The sequence below is a fragment of the Heterocephalus glaber genome, unplaced genomic scaffold, assembly GCF_053883595.1.
Source record: "Heterocephalus glaber isolate CG9 unplaced genomic scaffold, H.glaber_assembly_v1.0 deba00001666, whole genome shotgun sequence".
Lineage (NCBI taxonomy): Eukaryota > Metazoa > Chordata > Mammalia > Rodentia > Bathyergidae > Heterocephalus > Heterocephalus glaber.
This window is the reverse complement of record NW_028258406.1, coordinates 18143467-18171166: the sequence shown is the minus strand read 5'-3', so window position 1 is coordinate 18171166 and position 27700 is coordinate 18143467. Positions and strand designations below refer to the sequence as shown.

At 34.7% G+C, this 27700-nt stretch overlaps 1 protein-coding gene across 4 annotated transcripts in view; it reads left to right on the top strand.

The window, feature by feature from the left end:
• The window catches only part of Sucla2 (succinate-CoA ligase ADP-forming subunit beta), a 196711-nt gene that overhangs the window by 15429 nt on the left and 153582 nt on the right, over positions 1–27700 (top strand). For all 4 annotated transcript variants that reach the window (XM_087197344.1, XM_004844191.4, XM_087197342.1 and 1 more), the window contains exons 5-6: positions 18470–18598; positions 20245–20383. In XM_087197344.1, coding sequence (XP_087053470.1) covers positions 18470–18598; positions 20245–20383 — 268 coding nt within the window. The remainder of the gene's footprint in view (positions 1–18469; positions 18599–20244; positions 20384–27700) is intronic.

Genomic DNA, 27700 nt, shown 5'->3' with positions numbered 1-27700 from the left:
TTTGTGATCATTTAGTATGATATTGGCTGTTGGGTTTTCATAGATGGCTTCTATCAGTTGCAGGTAGAGACCATCTATTCCAATTTTTTGTAGGGTTTTTATCATAAATGCATGTTGGATTTTGTCAAATGCTTTTTCTGCATCTATGGAGATAATCATATGGTTTTTGTCCTTGGCTCTATTGATATAGTGTATTACATTAATTGATTAGCGTATATTGAACCATCCCTGCATCCCTGGGATGAATCCCACTTGATCAGGGTGTATGATCTTCTTGATGATCTTCTGCATTCTGTTTGCCAGTATCTTATTAAGGATTTTTGCATCTATGTTCACTAGTGAGATTGGCCTATAGTTCTCTTTTTCATTTGGGTCTTTCTCTGCTTTGGGGATCAAGGTGATGCTTGCTTCTAAGAATGAATTTGGGAGTATTGCTTCCCTTTCAATTTCATTGAAGAGTTTAAACAGTAGTGGCAGCAGTTCCTCTCTAAATGTCTTGTAGAATTCAGCAGTAAAGCCATCAGGACCTGGGATTTTCTTAGTTGATAAGTTTTAAATTATATTTTCAATTTCATTGGTTGATTTTGGGTTGTTTAGAATTTTTAGGTCTTCTTCGTTCAACTTTGGTAATTCATCTGTATCTAGGAATCTGTCCATTTTTTCTGTGTTGTCCATCTTATTGGCGTATAGGTTCTGGAAGTAGGTATTGATGATCTTCTGGATTTCTGCTGGGTCTGTTGTAGTTTCACCTCTTTCATTCCTAATTGCATGGATTTGGGCCTTTTCTTTCCTTTTTCTGACAAGGTAGGCTAAAGGTTTGTCAATTTTGTTGATTCTTTCGAAGAACCAACTCTTGGCTTCACTGATTTTTTGTATTGTTCTCTTAGTCTCCATTGCATTGATTTCTCCTCTCATCTTTATAATTTCCTCCCTTGTATGAGCTTTGGGTTTGTCCTGCTCTTCTTTTTCTAGAAGCTTGAGGTTCAGCATCAGGTTGTTTAATTGGGCTCATTGTGTTTTCCTAATATGTGTATTCACTGCTATGAATTTCCCTCATAAGACTGCTTTCATTGTGTCCCATAGATTCCGATATGTTGTATTGTCATTGTCATTTAATTGAAGGAACTGTCTGATTTCTTCTTTAATTTTCTCTGTGACCCATTGGTTATTCAGAAGTGTGTAGTTCAATTTCCACGGTTTATGAAATTTTTTGAGTTTCTTTGGCTATGGATCTCCAATTTCATTGCACTATGGTCTGATAATATACAGGGGATAACTTCAATTCCTTTGCACTTTCTTAAACATGTTCTATGTGTGAGTATGTGGTCTAATTTGGAGAATGACCCATGTACAGCTGAGAAGAATGTGTATTCTGATTTTGTGGGGTGGAAGACTCTGTAAATGTCTGTTAAGTTCATTTGTTCAAGAGTTCGATTGAGTTCTAGTATTTCATTTCTTATTTTTAGTCTAGTTGATCTATGTATTTGTGACAGTGGGGTGTTGAGGTCCCCCACTACAATTGTATTAGTGCATATATGACTTTCCACGTCCATTAATATTTGTTTTATATAGTTGGGTGCACTAGTCTTTGGTGCATAGATATTTATGATTGTCATCTCTTCCTCTTGGATTCTTCCCTTTCCAAGGATGTAGTGTCCTTCTTCATCTCTCTTAATCAGTGTTGGTTTGAAATCTACTTGATCTGCAAAGAGGATAGCTACTCCTGCTTGTTTTTGGGTTCCTGTCCCATGCAGTATTGTTTTCCACCCTTTATCTTTCAGTCTGTGAGTTTCCTTTTGAATTAAGTGTGTTTCTTGTATGCAGCATATTGTTGGATTTTGCTTCTTGACCCATTCTGCCAGTCTGTTTCTTTTGTTTGGTGAATTGAGACCATTAATGTTGATGGTTATAACTGAAACGTATTGACTTGTCATTGCCATGACTTTTTCTTTTTGTTGGGTTCTCCCCCTTTACATTTAGTTTCTTGTCATGCTAGATGGGTTCATTCTGCTTTGCTTCCTGGGGTTGTGATCCTCAATGTCTGTTCCTAGGCTATTGTGTAAAATTCTTTGGAGTGCTGGTTTGGTATTCAGGAAGTTCCTAAGGTGCTCTTTGTCATGAAAGTACGTTATTTCTCCATCCATTTTGAAAGATAGTTTTGCAGGGTACATCAATCTGGGTTGGAGGCTGTTTTCTTTTAGTGCTTGGAATATGTCACTCCAAGCTCTTCTTGCCTTGATGGTTTGTGTTGAGAAGTCTGCTGTGATTCTGATGGGCTTTCCTTTGTATGTGATTTGTTTCTTTTCTCTGACTGCTTGTAAAACTTTGTTCTTCTGTTGTGTTTCTGGAATCTTAACAATTATATGCCTATGTGTAGAGTTTTTTTGATCAAGGCTATTTGGAGTCCTATGCCTCAGTTATCTGTATGTCAAGCTCTTTTCCCCTGCTTGGGAAGTTTTCTGCCATTATTTCTGTGAAGAGATTTTTTTATGTCATCTGCACTCTCTCCTGTTTCTTCATTGAGCCCAATCAGTCTTATGTTATTCTTCTTTGCATCATCTAGCAGCTGCTGGATTGATTTCTCATGTTCCCTTATACTTTGAAGCAGTTTTTCTTTTCCTGGTCACTAATTCCTGGTCACTTATCTTCTATATCTGAAATTCTGTCCTCACACTGGCTCATTCTGCTGTGTAGACTTTCAGTGGAGTTTTTCATGTCCTGGAAATCTATTTGCATCTGAAGTGTTCTCCTGTTTTCCTCTAGTAGTGTCAGTTTCAGACTTTATATTAGAACACCTTTTTTTTTTTGGTACTGGGATCAAACTTGGGTTCTTGTGCTTGCGAGGCAGGTGGCGGCACCACTGAGCTAAATCCCTGGCCCCTAGAGCAGCTTTTTAAAAGAGCAGTTTTTTCTATATTATGACTTTGCCCCCTACAATCAAATTTTTTAGTAAAAGTTTATTGCAACTTATTTTTATAAAGAAGTATTTCTTAAGGCATAACACTAGGTGGTAGTAAAAACCCACCAAAAAATATAAGATAAACAGCATTGTTTTATTCTTAAGCAATACATTTATCTTTGTAGGATTCTCCATGTGTTAGAATTTAGATTTTAAGTTTTAGAAATTATAGGACAATAATATATCACACAAATTTGGAGAAGTTATGTTTTTATACATTTACTTACCTTTTACTACATTTTCATTCCCTTTTTGTTGGTATTATATGTCACCAACTATCATTTCTTTAGATATGTTTTTGATTTTTATTATAGCCAGAAGCAAAGTAGGAATGTCTGGACAAATTGAGAAAGGAATCCTAAAGAATAACTAATCTTCATTGTACTAAATGTAGTAAACTGATTATGTGTTTTTAAAGATATATTGGAGCATTTGGAACAATATCAAGTTTGAGTTCATTTTGAGAACTTGAGTTTTCAGAGAACTATTTGAGTCTTATCGAGGAAAAAATGTTTTAATTTCAACTGCAAAAGTAATGCACAGCTGTAATAATTTAGACTGAAACTATATAATACTAGTAAAAACTATTTAGTCAAAGACATTGTAGTGTTCTTTAGTATCACACTAGACCAATGCAGTGGGGTATAGCTAACTTTTGTGGGAATCTTTATGATTAAGCTGTTGTTAAGCACCAAAAATCAGCCAGTGATTTAAAAAGAAAAGGGGCCAGGGATTTAGCTCGGTGGTGCCGCCGCCTCCCTTGCAAGAGCAAGGTCCCAAGTTCGATCCCTGGTACCAAAAAAAAAGAAAAGGATATTTTTGATTGAACGAAATGTTAGGTATACAAATTAACTGATCACTAAAATTTGCTTATGTTACTTGTTTTTAGGAGATAACCATCGATTCCATTGTGTTCTTTAGTACCTATAATATCAGGATACCAGGGCAGGTATTTACCATAGAGTTGGTGTGCCAGAAAAAATCACCTTTACTACTTACATTTATTTATTTATTTATTTTTTGAGATAGTGCCTTGCTGTGTAGTTCAGGTGGGCCTTGAGCTCAGGCTGGCCTCAAACTCACGGTGATCCTCCTACCTCAGTACCTACTATTTTTAAAAATCATTTTTTAAAATGGCATTTTGTTAAATCAGATTTCATAACATTTGCCTAGTCTTTTTTGGTACTTTTGGGCTGAGACAAATCTACGTGAACAAATCACACTTACTACTTCATTTTTCTATTAAAATATTACAGTCTGCTTAAAATAAGTGGCAAATTTAATGATGTCAGTTTTTACTTCACCTGAAATAGGTGTAAAATGTGCTGCAACAATTCCCAAAATTTTCCGTAAGTTTCTTTCTAAAGAAGTAGATCTTCATGTATTCTAGGAGGCTGAAGCAGGAGGATCACAAGTTTGAGGCTAGCTGGCCAACATAGTGAGACCCTGTCTCAAAAAAAGAAAAAAAAAAGCTGGAAATGTAGCTCAAAGCAGTGCCCCTGGACTTAATCTCTACTAGCACAAAAATCAAAAGAAAAGAAAACCAAAAATTTAAAGTGAAAAATTTTTATATTTAATTAATTCTTAGCTTATTTAATATAGAAATTTAATTTCTATAAGTGTGTGCTTTATTTTATACTTTAAAATTGAAACCTATTTTAAGGCAAAAAATGTTTACAATACCAAGAAAAGAAAAAATTTAGGTTAAGAAAGTGATAATATTATTATCATTTATTTGAAGTTATAGCTTGAAACTAGAAACTAAATTGTTTCAAAAATTTATTACTAAGATTTTAAAAGTTAAATACTGCAAAAAGTTAAATAGTATTTATTCTGTATTGATTTTCAAGTACAAAACTGTAATCATTGTTTTAACTGATATTTACCCATACAAGTGGTCACTGAATTAAGCACAAATAAAAGCTCTTTACTTTTTTATATTGTATAATTTTTCTGTGCTCTTTTCTTTAAGCCTTCTCCTTTACATGCCTATTGGATATTAATTTTAATGAGATTTTAGTATTATCTATTTCTGTCCAATAATGCTGTCTTCTCTGTGGCTTTCCTGTTTTTCTTCTTTTTTGTTTTTTAATGAATTTTATTGGTATATTTTAGCTGTGCAATATAATGACATTCATCATTGGAAATTTGCACCTTTACATAATCTCTCTTGGTTCTTATTTTTTCCCCATTGCCCTGCCCTCCCTTCAACCCCTCCGTCCCTCCATATTTACAAAGACTTTGTTACCATATTTTCATTTTCTCATATTATAATTCCATTCCCTTCATTCCTTTCCCTTACTTGTCCCACTTCCCCTTCCCCTTTGCCCCTTTTCTTCCTATTTCACATTATCTATTATACCTTTTAGTCCTTATTTACACTATCAGTTTCTCATACTGTAGAAATTATTCCGTATTTACACGTGTGTCCTATTTATTTCACTTAACAGTATCAATGTGCATCCATTTAGCAATAAATGTCTCTAATTTCTCGTAAGTTGCAATAAACTATTACTAAAAAACCACATTTTCTTTATCCAGTCTCCAGGTGATGGGGAATTGGGCTGCTTCCAAGTTTTAGGTATTACAAATTGTGCTGCTATGAACATGGGTGCACATATATCACTGTGGTATGATTCTTTTAATTCTTTTGGGTAGATATCCATCAGAGGAATAGCTGGGTCAAATGGGACCTCTAATCCTAGGTTTTTGAGTTAATTCCATAGTGATTTCCACAGTGGTTGCATCAGTCTGCACTCTCACCAGCAGTGGAGCGGTGTTCCTCTTTCCCCAGAGTGCCGCCAGCATCTGTCACTGGTTGATTTCATGATAGCAACCATTCTTTCTGGGGTGAGGTGGGATCTCAGCATTGTTTTCATTTGCATCTCTTGAATGACCAGTGATGTGGAACATTTTTTCATAAGTTTATTTGCTATTTCTCTTTCTTTGTCTGAGAAATGTTTATTCATTTCAGATACCCATTTTTGGATTGGGTCTTTAAATTTGGGAGGTCTGATCTTTTTTAAGTTCTTTATAGATTTGAGATAGTAGACCTTTGTCTGAGAAAGAGCAGGTGAAGATTTTTTCCTACATTGTGGGTTGTCTCTTCACACTGCTGGTGGTTTCTCTTGCTGTGCAGAAGCCTTTTAATAAGAAGAGATCCCACTTGTTGATTTTTTTGTGCTAATTCACGGGCAACTGAGGTTTTGTTCATAAAATCTTTTCCTACACCGATGTCTTCAAGGGTTCTACCTAACCTCTGTTCCAGCTGGTTCAGAGTTTCTATTTTAATATTTAGATCTTTAATCCATTTTGATTTTAGTTTAGTGCATGGTGAGAGATACAGGTCTAGTTTTAATCTTTGGCAAGTTGAAGCCCAATTTTTCCAGCACCATTTATTAAAGAGGCTATCTTTCCTCCAGTGAGGGTGTTTGGCTCCTTTATCGAAGATGAGATGTCTGAGTGTGTCTGGCGTTGTTTGTGCGTCTTCTAATCTGTTCCACTGGTCCTCAGGTCTGTTTCTTTGCCAGTACCATGCTGTTTTTATCACAGTAGGTTTGTAGTATAGTTTCATGTTGGAGATTGTGGCACCCCCTGCCATATCTCTGTTACCTAAAATTGCTTTGGCTGTTCTGGGTCTCTTCTTGTTCCAGATGAATTTTTTGGATTGTTTTCTCCAGGTCCGTGTAGTATGCTGCTGGAATTTCAGTTGGGATTGCATTGAATATATATAGCAGTTTTGGAAGTATAGCCATTTTCACTGTGTTGATCCTTCCTACCCAGGAGCAAGGGATGTCTTTCCATTTTCTGATATCCTCTTTAATCTCTCTTTTCAGAGAGTGCTATAGTTTTCAGAGAAGAGGTCATTCATTTCTTTTGTTAGGTTGATTCCTAGGTATTCATTTTCTTGGATGCTTTTGTGAAAGGAATTGTTTGCCCTGTTTCTCTCTCAGTGAGTCTGTTGTTTGTGTAGAGGAAAGCTATTGATTTTTGTGTGTTGACCTTGTATCCACCTACTTTACTGAATTTGGTTATTAAGTCTGGATAACTTTTGGTGGAGTTCTTGGGGTCTTCTATATAGAGTATCATGTCATCTGCAAATAATGACAATTTGACGTCTTCATTTCCTATCTTTATTGCTTTTATTTCTTTTCTTGTCTAATTGGTGTGGCTAATGTTTCCAAAGCTATATTGAATAGGAGTGGTGATAGTGGACATCCTTGTCTTGTTCCTAATTTTAGTATGATGGATTTTAGTTTTTGACCATTTAGTATGATATTGGCTGTTGGTTTTTCATAGATGACTTTTATCAGATTGAGGTAGAGACCATGTATTCCAATTTTTTGTAGGGTTTTTATCATAAATATGTGTTGGATTTTGTCAAATGCTTTTTCTGCATCTATTAAGATGATCGTATGATTTTTGTCTTTGACTCTGTTGATACAGTGTATTACATTGATTGATTTGCATATGTTGAACCATCCCTGAATCCCTGGGATGAGTCCCACATGGTCAGGGTGTGTGATCTTCTTGATGATCTTCTGCATTCTGTTTGCCAGTATCTTATTCAGGATTTTTGCATCTATGTTCATTAGTGAGATTGGCCTATAGTTCTCTTTTTTTGGTTGGCTCTTTCTCTGCTTTGGGGATCAAGGTGATGCTTGCTTCCAGAAATGAATTCGGGAATATTGCTTCCCTTTCAATTTCATTGAAGAGTTTAAACAGTAGTGGCAGTAGTTCCTCTCTAAATGTCTTGTAGAATTCAGCAGTGAAGCCATCAGGACCTGGGCTTTTCTTAGTTGGTAAGTTTTTAATTATGTTTTCAATTTCATTGATATTGGGTTGTTTAGAATTTTTATGTCTTCCTTGTTCAACTTTGGTAATTCATTTGTATCTAGGAATCTGTCCATTTTTTCTGTATTTTCCATGTTGTTGGTATATAGGTTCTCCAAGTAGGTATTGATGATCTTCTGGATTTCTGCTGGGTCTGTTGCAATTTCATCCTTTTCATTCCTTATTGCATGGATTTGGGCCTTTTCTTTCCTTTTTCTGATAAGTTTGGTAAGGGTTTGTCAATTTTATTGATTCTTTTGAAGAACTAAATCTTGGGTTCATTGATTTTTTTTGTCTCGTTCTCTTAGTCTCCATTGCATTGATTTCTCCTCTGATCTGTATAATTTCCTCCCTTGTATGAGCTTTGGGTTTGTCCTGCTCTTTGTTTTGTAGAAGCTTGAGGTTCAGGATCAGGTTGTTTTAATTGTGCTCACTCTGTTTTCCCAATATGAGTAATCACTGCCAGGAATTTCCCTTGTAAGGCTGCTTTCCTTGTGTCCCATAGACTCCTATATGTTGTATTGGCCTTGTCATTTAATTGTAGGAACTGTTTGATTTCCTTAATTTCCTCTGTGACCCATTGGTTATTCAGAAGTGTGTTGTTCAATTTCCATGTTTTTATGAAATTTTTGCAGTTTCTTTTGGTATTGATCTCCAATTGCATTGCCCTGTGGTCTGATAATATACAGGGCATAACGTCAATTCCTTTGCACTTACTTAAACATGTTTATGAGTGAGTATGTGGTTTATTTTGGAGAATGACCTGTGTGCTGCTGAAAAGAATGTGTATTCTGATTTGGTGGGGTAAAATACTCTGTAAACATCTGTTAAGTTCATTTGTTCAAGAGTTTGATTGAGTTCTAGTTTTTTGTTGCCTGTTTTTTGTGTATTTGATGTATCTAATGTATCTATGTGTGACAGTGGTGTATTGAGTTCCCCCACTACTATTGTATTAGTGCTCATTTGATTTTTCATGTCTGTTAGTATTTGTTTTATATGATGAATTTTTTTTGTTGTTGTTGTTACCAGGGATTGAACTGGGGACCTTGTGCTTGAGAGGCTGGTGGCAGAACCACTGAGCTAAATCCCCAGCCCCTAGTATTTGTTTTATATAGTTGGGCACAGTAGTGTTTGGTGTACATACATATGTTTATGATTGTCATCTCTTCCTGTTGGATTGTTCCCTTTACAAGGTTGTAGTGTCCTTCTTTGTCTCTCTTAATCAGTTTTTGTTTGAAATCCACTTGATCTGGAAAGAGGATAGCTACTCCTGCTTTTTTTTCAGGTTCCCGTTGCATGGAATATTGTTTTCTACCCTTTAACTTTCAGTCTATGAGTTTCTTTTTGAATTAAGTGTGTTTCTTGTATGCATCATATTGTTGGATCTTGCTTCTTGATCCATTCTGCCAGTCTGTTTCTTTTTGATTGGTGGATTGAGACCATTATCATTGATGGTTGTAATTGATATGTATTAACTTATCCTTGTCATGACTTTTTCTTTTTGTTGGATTCTCCCCCTTTGCGTTTAGTTTTTTGTTGTCCCCAAGGGATTCGTTCTGCTGGGCTTCCTGGGGTTGTGATTCTTGTTGTCTTTTCCTAGGATATTGTCTAAAATTTTTTAGAGTACTGGTTTGGTATCATGAAGTTCCTAAGGTGCTCTTTGTCATGAAAGTATCTTATTTCTTTGTCAATTTTGAAAAATAGTTTTGCAGGGTACAACAGTCTGTGTTGGAGGCTATTTTCCTTTAGGGCTTCAAGTATGTCATTCCAAGATCTTCTTGCCTTGAGGGTTTGCGTTGAGAAGTCTCCTGTGATTCTGATGGGCTTTCCTTTGTATGTGATTTGTTTCTTTTCTCTCACTGCTTGTAGAATTTTGTTCTCCTGTTTTGTTTCTGGAATCTTAATGATTATATGCCTATATGTAGATTTTTTTTTGATCAAGGCTAGTTGGAGTCCTATATGTCTCACTTATCTGTATGTCAAGTTCTTTTGCACTACTTGAAAAGTTTTCTGCCATCACTTCTGTGTACAGTTTTTTTTATGTCATCTCCACTCTCTCCTGTTTCTTCATTGACTCCTGTCAGTGTTATGTTATTCTTCTTTGCATTGTCTAGGAGCTGCTGGATTGATTTCTCATGCTCCGTTACTATTTTAAAGCAATTTTTCTTTTCCTGGTCACTAATTGCAACCGTATCTTCTGTATTTGTAATTCTATCCTCAAATTGGCTCATTCTGGTGCATAAACTTTCAATGGAGTTTTTAATCTCCTGGAAATCTGTTTCCATCTGTTTTATGGATTCCATTTGTTTCCTTTGTTGGTATTCAATCATGTTCCTCAGCTCCTCAATTTTTTTTTTTTTTCGTACTGGGCATGGAACTCAGGGCCTTGCGCTTGCAAGGTAGGCGCTGGAACCACTGAGCTAAATCCCTGGCCTAGCTCCTCTATTTTTTTATTTGTGTCCTCTCTAGATTTATTAATCATGTCTTGCACTATGGGCACAATCTCTCCTGTTATCTGAAAAATTATTTCTGATTCATGTTTTCTAGACCCTCTTTTGTTACCAGTTCAGGGAGTACAGGTGGTTGAGTATCACATTATTCCATCTTGTTTCCCTTTGTGGTTGCTTTATGTGATCTGGAAGTTTGGTTTTGAGACTTGTTTTTGTGTCTTCTCATTTCAAAGGTGGGGGGTGTGCTGCAGGTGCCCGTGCGGCTCACCTCCCTGCTCCTGGGGCCGGTCGTAAGGTGGCCAGGAAGGTTCACCTCCTCTGAGCTGGGCACAGCTGTCCTCCTTGGCACTGGGGGCAGTGTTGCAGTGGCCTGGAAGTTTCGCCTCCTCTGTGCTGTGGGCATCTCTTGCATAGTAGATTCTTTTCCTTAAGAAAGTCTCACAGTTCTTAGAGGTTTCAGTCTATAATCGGCTGGCTTCAAGGCAGAGTGGATTGGAGATAGGCATCTCATCTTGGCTTTTCCTGTTTTTCTTATCATTTGATATAAGATAAAAGTAAAACTAAAATAAAATGTTCATATACTTTGAAGATTTGTTGGTCTCTGCCTTTTAGGTTGAATATAGTTAATGGCCATCTGTATATCTGATTTATCTATAGTCTACTTTAATAGTGTAACACTAATTGAACAGATTCTTATATCTGAGTCCTTTCCTGTTCTTTATATCTGTGTAAAAGCCTGTAATTATGAACTGCCTTGTTAGAGAGAAAATGAATACCTTTTCATTTGAAATTTTAAGGGAAATTTAAAAATTAGACTGTAATTTCATCAGTTCTCCTAGACTTGCAAGTTTTTTCCTTAGTCTCAGAAGGGTCAATGAATTCTTTCATTAAAAAATGTTTTGGGGAGTGTTAGTAATATGGGTTTTGACACAAATACACAGAGTTAGGCCAAACTTCAGAGGTTAGGATATAGTCTTGCACATGACTGTTCTCACTTCAGGTATGAGTCTCACCTTTGGTGTCTTCACATCACCCTCAGTTTTGCCCTGTTGGTCACAAATTTAGGAATTCCCACTCTTTTCTCTGGCTTGATAATTTCACAGAACATGGGAAAAATGCTAGTTATGATCACAGTTATTTTAAAGCCAAAGGATGCATATCAGAACAGGTCAAATGGACACATGTGTAGGAAAAGGTGCAGAATCCCATACACGAAGCTTTCATTATTTTCAAGAATGTGTCACTCTCCTGGTGTCTTGATGTGTGACAGTAATGCAGAATATTGCCAACTAGAAGCACACCAAGTTTCTTGTGTCCAGAGGGTTTTCTTATTTAAAATTTTTTTTTTAAAGTTATAGTAAAAAAAAGGAAGTTTTATTGCCCTAGTTTTTTTTGGTACCAGGGATCAATCTTGGGTCTTGCGCAGGACAGGTGGCGGTTCCACTGAGCTAAATCCCCAGCCCATTATTGCCCCTATTTTTGAGTGTACCTTATAATAATGTTACATTTTAATAATGTTACTAGAACTTTTTCATTTAGCAAAATTGAAACTATCCATGGAATAACTCCCCTTTCTTCCAACCTCCTAAGTTCCTAGTAACTATTTTAGTTTCTGAAGAGTTTGACTCTTTCAGATACCTTTAGAACCAGGTATTGTTTTTATCTTTTGTGATAGCTTATTTCACCTAGCATAATGTCTTCAAGGTCCATTCATAAATGTATAGGGTTTTTTTTTTCCAGAAGTGGGGATTGAACTCAGGTGCTTTGCACTGAGACCCCTCCTCCCCTTTTCGAGAAATGGCCTCACTAAGTTGCCCAGGCTGGTCTCTAACTTGTGATCCTCCTGCTTCAGCCTTTTAAGTAGCTGGGATTACAGGTATGTGCCACCGCACCTAGCAGTGTTTCATTTTTATAGGTTAAGTAATATTGTATTATGTGTATATAGTGTGTTTTCTTTATCTGTTCATCTTTTGTTGGATATTCAGGCTGCTTCTACCTTGTGGCTATTGTGAATAGTGCTGCAGTGAGCATGGGCATGTCATTACCTCTTGGCAATCTTGTTTTCAGTGGTTTTGGATATATACCTAGAAGTGGAATTACTGGGTCACAAGGTAATTCTGTTTTTAATTGTTTGAGGAACTTTCAAGAGTTTTCTCTAGGAACTACATCAACAGTCCACAAAGATTCCAATTTCTTCATATCCTTGGCAGAATTCATTTTCTGTTTTTTTGACAGTGGCAGTTCCAAAGAGTGTGAGGTGATATCTCACTGTGGTTTAAATTTATATTTCCCTGAGATTAGTGATACTGTCTTTTCATATGCTTATGGTTCATTGGATTCTTTGGCATGTTTTTTTTTTTTTTTTTTTTAGAATTATCTGTTCAAGGCCTTTGCCCATTTTTTGAATTGGATTGTATGGTTTTCTAATACTTTCTTTCATTCTGTAGATTGCTTTTTTACTTCGTTGAGAATTTCCTTTGCTATACAGGAGTTTAAAAATTTGTTATAGTCCCATTGGTCTATTACTTTTGTTGCCTTTGTTTTTGGTGCCTTGTGTAAGAAATCATTATCAAATCCAATGTCATGAAGATTTCCCCGTTTTCTTTTTTCTTCTAGGAGTTTTATGGTTTCAGGTCTTATAGTCTTCAAAAATTTTGAGTCTGTTTTTGTGTATAGTGTGAGGGTCTAGCTTCATATTTTTGCATCTGGCTATCCAAAATTTCCAGCATCATTTGTTGAAGAAATGATCTTTTCCTTATTGTGTAGCCTTGGAACCATTGTTGAGCTTATTTAACTGTATATGTGGGAGTTATTTCTGGAGTCTCTATTCTGTTCCATTTCCTGTACCTACATCTTTATGACATTATTATACTGTTTTTTTTCTAGAGATTGCCAAAACTTAAGTATACTGTCATGCTATAAAGTGCTATATACTTTAACACTGATTATATACTTGTCAGTTACATATCACATAAACTAATTGTACGTATTACTTATATACAAAACTAGTACATATTACACACCTAACCTACATATTACATTTTGCTACATAAAACACTGGGGCATGCAACTCTCGTTACTATTGATTCGAAAACTTAAAGCACTAGAAAATTGAATCTACCAATATAAAAAGACTTATACTCCAAGACAAGAAACTTAACCTAGAAAAGTAATGTTGTTTTCGTACCTTAAAAATCAGTGTAATACACATATCCATTTCCTCTGTGGATTGTCATTTATCCTTGAATAGATATGAGAGAAATGAAGGAATATCCATGTTCTCTACATTCATAGGGTATTTCCCAAGAATTAGTTCTTTTATGTCTTTTGATGAAACTGGAAAAATTGAAGGCCTTAGCACATTTCTTATATTCATGAGACTTTTATCTGGAGTTGAGAAAGCTTTACCACAGCTCTTAAGATGATAAGGTTTTTCTGTAAGTCTTTCTTTTATATCTTTGAAGAAAACTGGAAAAGTTGAATACTCCCCCTCGCATTTGTTAAAGAGTTTTTCTCCAGTGTGAGTCCTTTCACGAAATAGAATAAAACTAAAACTTGTGAAGCATTTACCACATTACTTACACAAATGCAGCTTTTTACCACTGTAAATCTTTTTATGTCTTAGACACTGGCACACTGGATGCATTCCAATATTCCTTAACTTCATATTGTTTTGATTACTATAGTTTTGTGATATATTTTGAAGTCAGGAAAGGTGAGGCCTTTGGGTTTTTCTCAAGATTGTTTTGGCTATTTTCAGTCCTTTGAGATTATATGTGAATTTAAGTGTGCTTTTTTCCTCTTTCTGAAAAAAATGTCATTGGAGTATTGATAGGGATTGTATTGAATCTGTAGATTACTTTCAGAAGTATGCACATTTTTTTTTTGGTACCAGAGATCGAACTTGGATCCTTGTGCTTGTGAAGCAGGCGACAGAACCACTGAGCTAAATCTCCAGCCCTAGAAGTATGCACATTTTAACAGTATTTCATCTTCCAATCTATGAACACAGGATATATTTGTTTGTTTGTTTCTGTTGTGGTTTAGATCTAGAACGTCCCCTCAAAGCCTCATGTGTTAAGTGGTGGGGCTTTGGAAAGTAATTGGATTATGCAGGTGCTGAAACTGATTTGCTGTTAGGAGAGGAGGCCTGGTTGGAGGTGGGTCACTGGGGGTGTGACCTGGAAGGATATATCTCCCTCTGTGGCTCTTCCCTTCTCTCTGATTCCTGGCTGTCATGGGATGAGCAGCTTTCTTCAGCCTGGTCCTTCTGCCATGCTTTTTCTGTGTTGGAGCTGGGGAACCTTAGGCTGAAACCTCTGAAACTGTGAGCTAAAATAAACCTCTCCTCCTTGAAGTTTTGGGTGTTGGTTTTTCTATCCCAGTGATTAGAAAATGACTAAGACAGTTCTTTAGTTTTTATCAACGATATTTTGTTGTTTCAGTACATAAACCTTTTGGTTTATTTTATTCTCTTTGATGCTATTATAAATGGGATTGTTTCCTTAATTTTCTTTCTGGACTGTTCATTGTTTCTTGAAATGCAACTGATTTTTTGGTTATTTTTATTCTGCATTTTTTATTGAACTTCTTTATTCTAACACCTTTTCTTTTTAAGGAATCTCTAGGGTTTTTTGTATGCAGGATCATTTCATCTGTGAACAAAGATAGTGTAATACTATTTTTTTCTTTCCTCTTTGTATATTTTTTCTTTTCTTTTTGCTAGGACTTCTAGTACTGTGTTAAACAGAAGTAGCAAGAGTGAGCACCTTTGTTTCTGATGTTAGAGGAAAAGCTTTCAGTTTTACACTATTTTTTTTTTTTTTTTTGTACTGGGACCTTGTGCTTGTGAGGCAGGCGGCGGAACCACTGAGCTAAATCCCAAGCCCCAGTTTTTCACTATTGGATGTGCTCTTCTTGTGGGTTTTCGTGTATGGCCATTATTTTGTTGAGATAATTTCTTTCAGTTCAGTTTGAGAATTTTATATCCTAAAAGAGAAGAATTCTGTCAAATGCTTTTTCTGTGTGGCTTAGCCCTTCATTCTGTTAATATAGTGTATTACATTTGATTTTCATATACTGAACTGTTACTGAAGGTAGGGCAAATGCACTGGCTCTAGGCAATCCCAACAGACTAGGAATGGTCACCCATCTTGGAAAGCTAATCAAAGGTCATTTAACACCCAGACCTTTTGGGAACACTCATCTAGGCAATAGTGATGGGGCATGGTTTTAGAAATTTATATATTTCTTTTTCTTTCTTAAGTTCTTTTTTGGTACATTTTAGGTATACAGTTCATTTACATTTATCATTGGGTGTTTGTACCTGTACATGATGTATCTTGGTTCTTATTTTTTCCCCATTACCTGTGCGGTCTTCACCCCCTCCACCCTTCCCTATTTACATAGACATCATTTCCATTTTTTTTTCTTTTTCTCATAGTTTTTCCTTTCCCTCCTTTCCTTTCCCCTTCCCCTCCCTTCACCCCTTTGTCTTTGGACCTTTTTTCCTATTTCAAATTATCAATTATTCATTTTAATCATTTTAACCCTTGTTTATCCTATCAGTTCCTCACACTAGAGAAACTATTCAGTATTCACACATGTGTGTCCTATTTATTTCACTTAAGAGTATGGCCTCTATATGCATCCATTTAGCTATAAATGACTCTAGCTTTTCATTCTTTATGGCTGAGTAGTACTCCATTTTATAAAGAAACCACATCTCTTCTTTATCCAGTTTCCAATTGGTGGGCACTTGGGCTGTTTCCAAACTTTAGCTATTACAAACTGTGCCACTATGAACATGGGTGCACATATATCTTTGTGGTATGATTCTTTTAATTCTTTTGGGAAGATACCCAGCAGGGGAACAGCTGAATCAAATGGGACCTCTAGTCCTGGTTCTATGAGGTACCTCCATACTGATTTCCACAGTGGTGAAATTTATATATTTCTTTTAGGTATGCAATTTATTGGTGTATAATTATTCATAGTAGTCCCTTAGCCATTCTCTTTCTGTGTCACCAATTATAATCCTTTGTCTTTCATTTTTGATTTTTTGTTATTTGAGTTTTTTTCTCTTTTTTTCCCCCAGTTATTCAAGAATTTGTTGATTTTGTTGAGACTTTCAAGAAACAACTCTTAGGTTTGCTGATTTTTTTTCTATTGTCTTCTTAAGCCTATTCACTAACTTTGGGTTTAATAGTTCATTTCCTAGTTCCTTGTGGTAGTAATAAAGTCACACTTTGGTGCTTTTTTTCAGTTATTGTGAGCTCTGTCAGCTTTTGTCTAGGGTACTGCCAGTGTTCTGGTGGTGCCACAAACCTCTGCATTCTCTTTTGTTCTCAGTGTCCCCCAGACTTCCAAAGTATGCTGCTTTCCTATGTGTATGTGGAGTCAGGTGAGACAGAAATAGTCCCTTGGACAACTCCCTGAGAAGAAGCCACAATGTTGGAAATATGTTCCACTCTTCTCTTTCCCTACTAGGAGAGAAGGGTTGTGATTTTCCTCATAATCCCAAGTTATGTTTGGGGGAGAGCGGGAAGCTGTTGTGGTTGAAATGAAATGGCTTTTCTTACCACTTTAAATACTGAAGTTCTTGACTTTGAGCTTTCCTGGGGTACAGCAACTTTGTCATAAAAGCTTTTGAACTGAATATTCTTGTTAAAAATCAATGTTTTTGTGTGGGAGGGTTAAAGTCTTGTGTCTCCTATTTTGCAATCTTGCTGTTTCTGGTGTCCAGAGTTTTTATTGGGGATTTATGATACAGGTATCGTCTTTTCAGTTCACTCAATCTTTAGGGTCCCCCCCGCCCTGCCCTGTAGGTTGGCTGTATCACTGGTCCAAAACCTTAGCCCACTTAACAATCACATGATAGGCCTTTCTGGCATGGCCATTCTCTATCTTCTTAGCATAAACTGTCTAGATGCACATCATGAGTCTCCTTGTTAGCATAGACACAAGTGGTTGGAGGGTTTAGAAGTTATTTCCCAGGGCCAGGGATTTAGCTCAGTGGTTCTGTCGCCTGCCTCTCAAGCCAAGGACCTGAGTTCGATCCCCGGTACCAAAAAAAAAAAAAGAAATTATTTCCCAGATGCTGGGGATGAAGGCCAGTGAATTTATTTTATTTTATTTTTACATATGTATATTGGAATCTAATCACATAGTACAAAATCATTTTCCCTAATTATCCCTTAAAAAGTAGTAGATTTTTTTCCCTTTAGTTATTATTTTAAGCATTTGAAGAATAGTTGTGTTCTCCAAACAGTGATGAATTTCTAACAGCTCTATTTCTTTGAATTATACATTATATGAGTGTGTGCTAGGATAAAAAAGTGAAATTAGTTTTCAGAGTTTTAAAATGAAAGTCATATTCTTTTCTGACCGTAAGAATAGCATATTAATCATAAATTTTGAAAAAACTAGCCTTTTTATTTTTATTTTTTTGCCTTTTGTTATTGCTTTTGTCACATTTTATGCTAAAAAAGGATTGAGAATACTGTCTAGAATTTTGTGTCATTTTCTCTTACATAACACTACATAGACCCAACCCACGGTTGATTAGTATTTTCCTATGCCATTTAATAATGGTTTTACCATTTCTTTATTTTTGCTTGTTAAAATCATTCCCAGTTTATGAATTCCTTAGTAAATTTATTAATTTACTAAGATTTTTTCTTTATTGATTTCAGAGGACTTGTAATTATTTGTATTCATATCTTACCATGTTATATTTTTCATGATTATAGCCAGGAGTGTTTTTTATTTATTTTTAATTGAATCATAGTTCAGCTAGTGCTCTGAAAACTTTTTCGTAGATTTTCTCTTTCAAATATCAACAACCTGTTTTCTTGATTTCCTAATTACTACTTTAAGCAATACAATACAGTACTTTACTCTTTCTTCAGTTCTTATGAAAAATACAGTTATAATCACATAAATGATATTTATGAATATTTATTTGGTATAAATTTTTCTGTGTACTTTTGATCCTTTTCCCTCATATGCAGTCCTTTGTCTTGTTTTTAAATTTCTCTTCCATTGTTTATAAGTTGAACATTTTTAGGGGGCACTGTGCTGGAAATATAAATTCTCAAGAAAACTTCAGAATAAGAAGAGGAACTAGTAATGCTTAAGTCTGTAGTGTGCATAGATAAGTTTTAAAATTTTATCTAAGAGCCTAAAATAAAATCCAGATTTTTTTGGCTGTTTCCCTCTTTGGTAGGGTCCTGTATTAATAGGAAGTTCGCAAGGTGGTGTTAACATTGAAGATGTTGCTGCTGAGACTCCTGATGCTATAGTTAAAGAACCTGTTGATATTGTAGAAGGCATCAAAAAGGAACAAGCTATCCAGGTATGTTGTATTCTGAAAAATTTTTAGTTTATAATTAGAGAATTATAATACTTAAGGAAAGATAATTAACTTTGTGTGAATGATTGTCAAAACTTAAAAAAACTGCACTTTCCAACAATTAACTTTGTGCCAATGAGCAGTGGAGTTGAATATCATGTATTGTGAGAATTCCTTGGTAATATTTATAATGCTACTGTTGAATTAAATTCTTTGATTTGGATATAAAAGGGACTTTAAATGAAACAAACCATTTGTTAGAAAAAATGGCAGTATAAGCTTATGGTATTGAAGTACAGCGGGAGCAAGAATTTGACTGGCGTAAAGTTTAAAGGAGGTAGGGAACTTTTCCTAATAAATAGTGGAGCAAATTATTTAGGCAAATGAATGGTATAAATGTTTAAAGGGGACAGAGGTTTGACTCATGAGGCATTCATGGGAGAGTGATGACTGGAAAGTGAAATTTAGTTGAGGAAGAAATACCTGATTTACAAGAATACTTGAAAGAATAATGTACCAGGATTATAGCATTTTGACTAATGAGCAGAAATGATGCCTTGTACAGTAAATTAATGTCCTACTGGATTGATTAGAAGTATGTTGCAATTCTCACATGCTTATGTCTATAAAAGTAATGCATGATAATGCACTGAAAATCTTTTATAATGAAATGGTACTTCATTATTCTTTATTTGAAATAGATTTTAACCAAAAATTTTATTTCTTTGCTTGATCAGCCAGTTTATTTATTGGCATGTGACTCTGCAAAAATCCCATATTCACCCTCAAAGAATTTAATATTTTCTGTTATCGAAAATCAGAAAAATGTGCTGCAGCATTAGATAGCAATTGAAAAAGAGGTAAAAATTCTCTATAGTATTCCTGAGCAGTGGCAACACTGTTAGAATAAACATATTGATATGTATCCTTGGTTTCAGAATTGCTTATGATACTTTAAAAATATTAGATGCTTAGTCCAGATAGAATGTGAACCAGAACTTTTGGGTTGTGATCTTGATATTTTGTCATTTAAAAAGTTTTACAGATTGCTCTAATTAGGAATCACTGCTCAAGACTGTAAAACTCCTGTACTGGATTAAAGGCTGGTGTCTTTTGGGTCTGGCATAGCACTTGGCATATATTAAGTGCTCGATAGATTTTTAAAAATTTATTGTTTGTGATACATAGTATTTATATTCAGCTTGAGTGTGGTAATATTTGATTACTGTATATGTTCTCATTGCTTCATAGACACTTGGCCATTGTTTGAACCATTGAGATTGTCAATCCACCTTTTATATGTTGTTTTAAAAAAATATTAGCCTCCTTTTTTCAGTCCAGGTTGGCCGTAAGTATTAGAGGAAGATGGAGGCTATGAGATAAGCACTGGAAATGTAATCTCAGTGAATGGCACATCACTAGGCCTCTCTGCATCTTTTTCTCATCTGTAAATGAGCATAATACCTTGAGGATTCTGAATAAAAATTTTGTTTACTTATTTAGTAATAGTAAATACTATTTCATTGATTAATGTTTGAGTGACTCATGCTTATTTTTTAAGTGATCAACTATAAGGTTTTAAAAGTTTATATGTTAATGCCAATTGGACATACTCAAACTACTTATAATAAGAGAGAAATTGTTTTCAGCTTGCACAGAAGATGGGATTTCCACCTAATATTGTCGATTCTGCAGCAGAAAACATGGTCAAGCTTTATAACCTTTTTATGAAATATGATGCAACCATGGTAGAAATAAATCCAATGGTAGAAGATTCAGATGGAGCTGGTAAAGTATCTTCTTTTATCAAATATTGGTTATGCATTTGTCTATCATATGCTTCACCAAGAAAGATGAATTCATAAGGGAAGTGAATTGATTCCTGTGTAGAAGCTTACTTTATGAACTGAATGTGAAAAAATAGGAAAACCCACTAAAACAAACATTTAACATATAGACATGTAGGGATTAGAGTTGTACATTCTAATATGTTAACTATTGGTCACATGTGGCTATTTCAATTAAAATTATATAAAAATATAAAATTTAGTGCCTTAGTCACAGTCCTTCATTTCAAGAGACTGTATTAATGTAACTAAATTAATTACATTATTAATATGACTACATTAAAGTTTCTCAATATTGTATATTCTGTTGATATAATTTATCTGATTTGTTTCAAATTTCTTTAGATAACTAATCTTATTAAATATTGGTAGTCTATTTTGTACAGTTCTTCTGATTACCTTTTGTTTATCAAATCAATTTTTGGTTGGTCATTTATGTGATAGTATAAAGAATAATGGTATAAAGTAGCTACATGTAGTTTCCATATTGGATAGCACATATATAGAGAGCATTTCCATAATTGCAGAAAGATCTATTGGGAAGTGCTGGGTTAAAGTATCAAGAGCAGTGGTGAGTAAATAGTTGTAGTTTTGGGAAACTAACTGCATGGATCTCCAGAAGTTTCAGTCTCTGGAGACATGATGGATCTTTATTGTGAAAAAGGATATTCTCAGATATTTGAGTTGTTTTAGTATTTCAGCCACTTAGAGAATAAGAGGATTAGCTTCTCACTTTGATGGCTTTCCTTTTGCATATGCTTAAAAAGTAAATCAGATTTGAATCATTACGCCTTCTATGTATAATTTTTTAAAAGTATAAGACACTTTATTATAGTCTAAATTTTTCTTTACACCTTACATTAACTGCTTTTGCTGTAATTTATCTGATTTTGTTTTAAGTCTCTTATGGTAATTCTAATCTTACTAAGCATTTGTAATCCAGTTTTCACTTTTATACTTCTAATTCTTGTTCTATATTAAATAAATCAATTTTTGGTTGGTTGTTTATATAATAGTGTAAAGAATGAGTAAATAAACTGAGCTTAATTTAACTTTTGATACATTGGAGCTGATGTGCATTTTAAATATGTATTCAGTGAAGAATTATCTGTATATTGTTTTGCTGATTATATAACTTAAAAGGGATCAATTAACTTTGAAAGTAAACCCACTGAATTCTTTCTGACTTTGAAACTCAACAATCATATTCTGTTAAAGGAGTGTCTTCTATCTCTTAATAATTACTTTTCTATATATTCAGGTTTTCTTTTCTTAGTTTATATATATATATATGTTTAGAAGTAATTTTTTTTTTTTTTTTTTTTTTGGTACTGGGGATTGAACTCTGGTCCTTGTGCTTGCGCAGCAGACAGCAAAACCACTGAGCTAAATCCCTGGCCCCCAAGTAATTTTTTTCTTGATTAAAGACATTGTATATTTAGTATAGAAAATTTTCAAGGTGTGAAGAAATATAGGTATAAAAGGAAAAAAACCCTCTATAATCCCAACACCAGAACCCTTTTAATGTTTCACTTTTTAAACTTAAAACTATATAATACAATGCTTTCATGTTAAATATTTTTCAAAAGACAATTTTAAAAGACTTGTACTTTATATTATTTGTCTTAGCACCTCTGATTATCTTTCATATAGATTCTTAAAAGTAGGATTTTTGGGTCAAACAGTAATAATATTTTTAATATATGTCTTGATGGTTAGAGTGGTAACATTTTGAGATACATTATACCAGGTAGTTTACTCTCCTCCCCCCTTTCCTCTTCTTTTCTCCCCTCCTATTCTCCTGTCCTTCTAATACAGTGTCTGTCTCATTGCATAATTTGCCAAAAGTGTTACCCTGAGTTTAATCTCCATCAAACTGATAATGAAGAAATGGTGCTTGTTTTGTTTTTTAGTTCTTTGATAACTAGCAATATTGAGAGTTTTTTGTTATTTATTGAGCATGTTTTTCTTCTGCAAATTTTCTTTGTTGTTCTTTGCCCCCTTTATTGTTTCCAGTGACTGATAAAACAAAATTACTGTAGAGTTAAGTGACCTGAAACAAAAGAATTTATTTTCTTAAAGTTCTAATTCCAAAGTCAGTAGCTTATGAATTCTGAGTATAGCAGGGATCCACTCATGAAGGTGGCTGTAGCAAAGAATCCAACCCCTACTTCTGTTGGCATTCCTTGGCCAGTGTTAACTTCATTTTAATCTCTGGTTTTGTGAATACCTTATCTTTTCCCTTCTGTATGTATCCAGTCTCCCTCTGCCTGCCTTCCTGCCTGCCTGTCTCTCTCTGTGTCTCTCTGTCTCTCTCTCTCCCTCCCTCCCTCTCCCTCCCTCTCCCTCCCTCTCTCCCCCTCTCTCCCCCTCTCCCCCCTCTCCCCCCCTCTCCCCCCCCCTCCCCCCCCCCTTTCCCCCCCCCCCCCCAGTTTCCCTCTCTCTCTCAGTACTGGAGGTGGAACCTAGGGCCTCTGTACTGAGCTACATCTCCAGCTCATTGATTGCTTGATTTAGGGTCTTGCTAAGTTGCCCAGGCTTGGCTCGATTTTGTGATCCTTATGCCTCAGCCTAGCAGAATACTGGGATTTCAGGGCTGCACCACTACACCCAGCTTACCTCTCTCATATAAGGACACTTATGATGTAATTTAGGGCAAGATAATCTTTATCTCAAAATCCTTAATCACATTTGCATAAATTTTACCTTAAAAAGTAACATTCACAGAATCTATAGATTAGGACCTGTTATCTTTGGTTGGTTATTATTTAGCTTACTATGTTATACCAAAGAAAGATGTGTCGTTTTTCTTATTAATTTGATGAAGTCTTTGTATTTAATTTATTTAGATGATTCAAAAACTAAAACTTTGTAACAAAGTATTTCTTCCCTTCTTATTCCTTAACTCAGAAATTTTGCTTTCTCTCCATCTTCATCTATTCTTACTCTTTCAGTCCTTAGTTTTTGGTTTCATGTTTGTTTTTAGAAAAAAAATTAAAAATACTACAAAGTATTTATTTTGCAAGTAAAACAAGTTAGAAAATATATTCTTAATTACCTCCTTACAGAAAAGATTGCATGCTCTATACATTTTGCATCTTGTTTTATTCATCTAAGAATATGTTCTGGTAATTTCTGCATGTATATGGGCTTGTTATATATTAAGGATATTAATTTTCTTTTTTTTAAATGTATAACTTTATTATTATTCACTAAACACACACATATACAAAATTAAAATTATTCAAAGAAAAGCAATGCAAGGGAAAAAAAACTATAATAGTATTCAAATATAGTAGAACTCAACCAAAGCAAAACTGGAAAGTGCTTAAACATTTTTCCATATAATTTAAAAAAAATCTCAAGCATTAACAAGACATCAAAAGATGTAATTTGTTTTAGAAAGATTTTCAAAACTAATATTGAACAAATAGTGGTCTGAAAAAAATTCTAATTAGCTAGTAGACTCCACATAGGCCAAAATTTTTTTAAATTTAAATTTCAATACAGTCATGTGACACGTGATGGAAATATAATCTGAGAAATATGTTATTAGGCAATTTCATCCGTGTGTATCGCCAAGTGTACCATACAGAGCTCCAACTTCTAAGTGCAGACTGAGAAGGTGTATGTCAATCATCTGTGATGGCCCCTTGATATTATCCAAATACGCAGTTAAACACGACATATGTGAGGGTTCAACTGGCATAGCAGCACACTGTTTTATAGTAGATTCTTTTATAAAAGTAGGATTATGCTCTAAAGGATGAAAAGCACAGCATGTTATAAGTACCTAAAACAGTAACAGTCATTTATTACACTATCGAGTACTGTGTAGTATACATAGTTGTATATGCTTCTTCTGGAAACACACCCTTCTCTCCTTTGATCTCAGTGACTCTTCCTTTCCAATCCACTGATGAGCTCCAGCCTAGTCTCTGTCTACATCTCTTCCTATAGTTTTAAACCATCTATGTATGGATTCTTTCCAGATTCCAGCCTGTAACTCTGATCTCTCCCCTTCACCTCCTGCCACCCCCACCCCTTTGAACCTTTTCTTCCTATTTCAAATTAAGGATATTAATTTTCTTGTCTGGCATTTGACACGAATACTTTTCTGAATTTATCCTCTGTTTAATTTTGTTTCATCTCTTTGGAGCATATTAACACTTTGCTTTTGCATGTAATGAAATCTCATTTTAACTTCCATTACTTTTATGCTCAGAGAATTTCCTCTCTGTCTCGATTAGTAACTATTCATCTACAGTGTGTTCTACTTTTATTGTTTCATAATTTTTACTTTTAAGTCTTTAATCAATCAAGATTTTACTTTGGCTTCTTTTTTTTCCCGAGAGCCTATTTTTCTGTTATCCTTAAATAAAGTGTCCTCTCCCTTTTCTTCCTCTTCCCTTCTTTTTTTTCTTTGTGATACTGGGAATAAACCCAGAAAGTACTGAGCTACATACCTACCTCTTACTATTTTATTTTGAGATAAGATCTTGCTAAGTTGCCCAGGCTGGTGTCAAAGTGTGATCATTCTGCTTCAGCCTCCTGAGTAGCTGGAATTATTGGCGTGAGCCACCACATATTCAAATATCTGATTCTATAGATCTGATTATTCTTTGTATCAATAATTTCCTTCTTTAAAAGGAAATCTTGCCATTTTTGACACCATAGATGAACCTGTAGTACATTTTGCTAAGTGGAATAAGTCAGATACAGAGAGACAAATACTGTGTGATTTTAGTTACATGATCTCAAAATGTTGAAGTCATGGAAACAGAGTTAGAAGGGATTTTACTAGGGTTGAGGTTGAGGAAAATTGGGAGATCTTGGTCAAAGACAATAAACTTTCAATTATTAGTTGAATAAGTATAGAGACTGTTTAATGTGCAGCATGAATAGTTAGTAATATTGTATAATTGAAATTTCCTTAGAAAGTAGATCTTAAATATTCTCATAATACTTACAAGTTAACTATGTGAAGTGATGGATATATTAATTATCTTGATTAAGGTAATCATTTCATTTTATTTTGATACCTGTATCAAAATAAGGTATATACCTTAAATTGTATACAATTTTTATTTGTCTTTTTATGTCCATAAAGCTGGAAAAGATAAGCAAAAACAAAAACCAACCAAATAAAAAACTTTTTAAGAGGGATAGTTCTTACCTGTTTAAATAAATAGATTGGGTTCTTTTAGTTTCTTTTGAGAAGTGAATGTTCATGAAAATTGCACAAAAGCAAGGAACCCTCACTCAAGGGGAATGTATCACAGTTTTCATGTGAGCATGTTCACATGCACAAGCCTCCTGAAATCTTTACTTCTGCTACTGGTTCTTGGATATGGAATTACTAACCCCTTGTGTCAGTCCATTTTCTGTTGTAACAAAATACCTGATGCTGAATATGTAATGAGAGGTTTGTTTAGTTCACAGTTTTAGAGGTTAAAAGTCCAAGATTGGGTAGCCCCATCTGTTTGGCTTCTGATGAGAGCCATAGGCAGCTGGCATCACAGTGGTATAGTGTGTTTGGAAGAGATCACATGGCAGGATAAGAAACCAGAGCGATTCAGGGACCAGACTTGTCCTTTTTATTTCAACTTGAATTTGCAGGAACTCCCGGTATCCCATGAGAGTGATGTTAATCTCTTCAGAGGTTGGAAACCGTAGTGACCTAATTTCCTTGGACAAGCCCTACCTTTTAAAGGTTTTACCATTTCCTCACCACCATGATGCTGGGAACCAAGTGTCCAGTATGAAGACCTTTGGGAGACACATTCAGACCATATCTAAACTAAAGCCTCTATTGCTAGGTAAACTATACAGTCACTTTTTTGAGATTTCAAAACAAATCATGCTAAAAGTTTTATTGAAATTGAATTAATTCTGTAAAGTAGTTGGGAAAATTAACATCTTTGTGGCAATATTTTTAAAGCCAGAAACATTATTTCTCCTCTTATGTATTCATTTATATACTTAAATGATATTTACCATTTTTTATGTAAGTGTATTTCTTCTTAGATTTCTTGCTTTCTTTTTTTTTTTAAGTTTAGGTTTATTTCTAAGGCTATATTTTTGGAATCTTTTCTGCTACTTTCTAGTGTAGAGTGACTGTTGATTTTAATCTCATTTATAGGTTTTAATTCTGTTCTAACTTACTGTTATATTTATTTCCCTTAGTCTTGAAAATATTTCGGGCTGGGAATGTAGCTCAGTGTTAAGAGTACTTGTCTAGCATGTGCAGGGCCCAGTTATCCCAGGAATAATTATGTTTCAAGAACTTTGTATTTGGTTTTATCAAAGTTCATGGCAGGTATATTATGCTCACTGTGAGGATGACTTGTTATCAGAATTGGTCAGTTTTTTGTTAATGCATGATTTAAATGTAAGCATATAAAGATTATGTAAGTAGATCATTTTGCAATTCATAGGGAAAAATAAAAGGTTAAGAATTGTCAGTATAGTTTCTTGTCAACACCATTAATATGATGGATTATATTTTGCTGAATTAAATCATACAGCTTAATGTGAATGGTCTGTGTGAGTTTTCCCCCCTCTTTTTTGTTTTGATATAGAAATAAAATAGTACAAGGAACTCCTATATATACTTTACTCAGCTTTGCTACTTGTTTACATTTTACCTGATTTGTTTGATCCTTCTCTCCTGTGTGTGTGTAAAAATACATACTTTGAGATCCATTTAAGAGTAATTGGAGATGTTTTTTCTCCATTACTCCTAAATTATTTCATTTTCTAAAAACAAGAACGTTTTCTTATATAACCTCGAGTACTTACTATAAAAACCAGAAAATTTAGTATTATAAAATAGTTATCTAATCCACAATACATACTCATATGTGGACGAGTATCCTAGTAATGTAATATCCTTTATATCTTTTAGTGCTCATCTAGGATCCTAGTCCAGGATCACACCTTGAATTTAGTTGTCATGTCCATTTGACTTGATCTTGAATCTTATGAGAAAGGACCGTTTATTTTGTAGAATGCACTTCAATTTGGGTCCTCTACTGGACAAATATGAAACAGTCTAAGCTACAGATTTTTTTCCTGACAGGATCTTGCTGTGTTGCCCAGGCTAGCCTCAAACTCCTGAGCTCAAGCAATCCTCCTTCCTCAGCCTTCTAAGTAGCATAAAAATGGATTATAACTCATTGAATAAGAAGAGAAATGTTCTGAAATAAACAAATGGGGGAAAAAGGAAAGTTTTTCTTTATAATGCCAATTAGTAAAT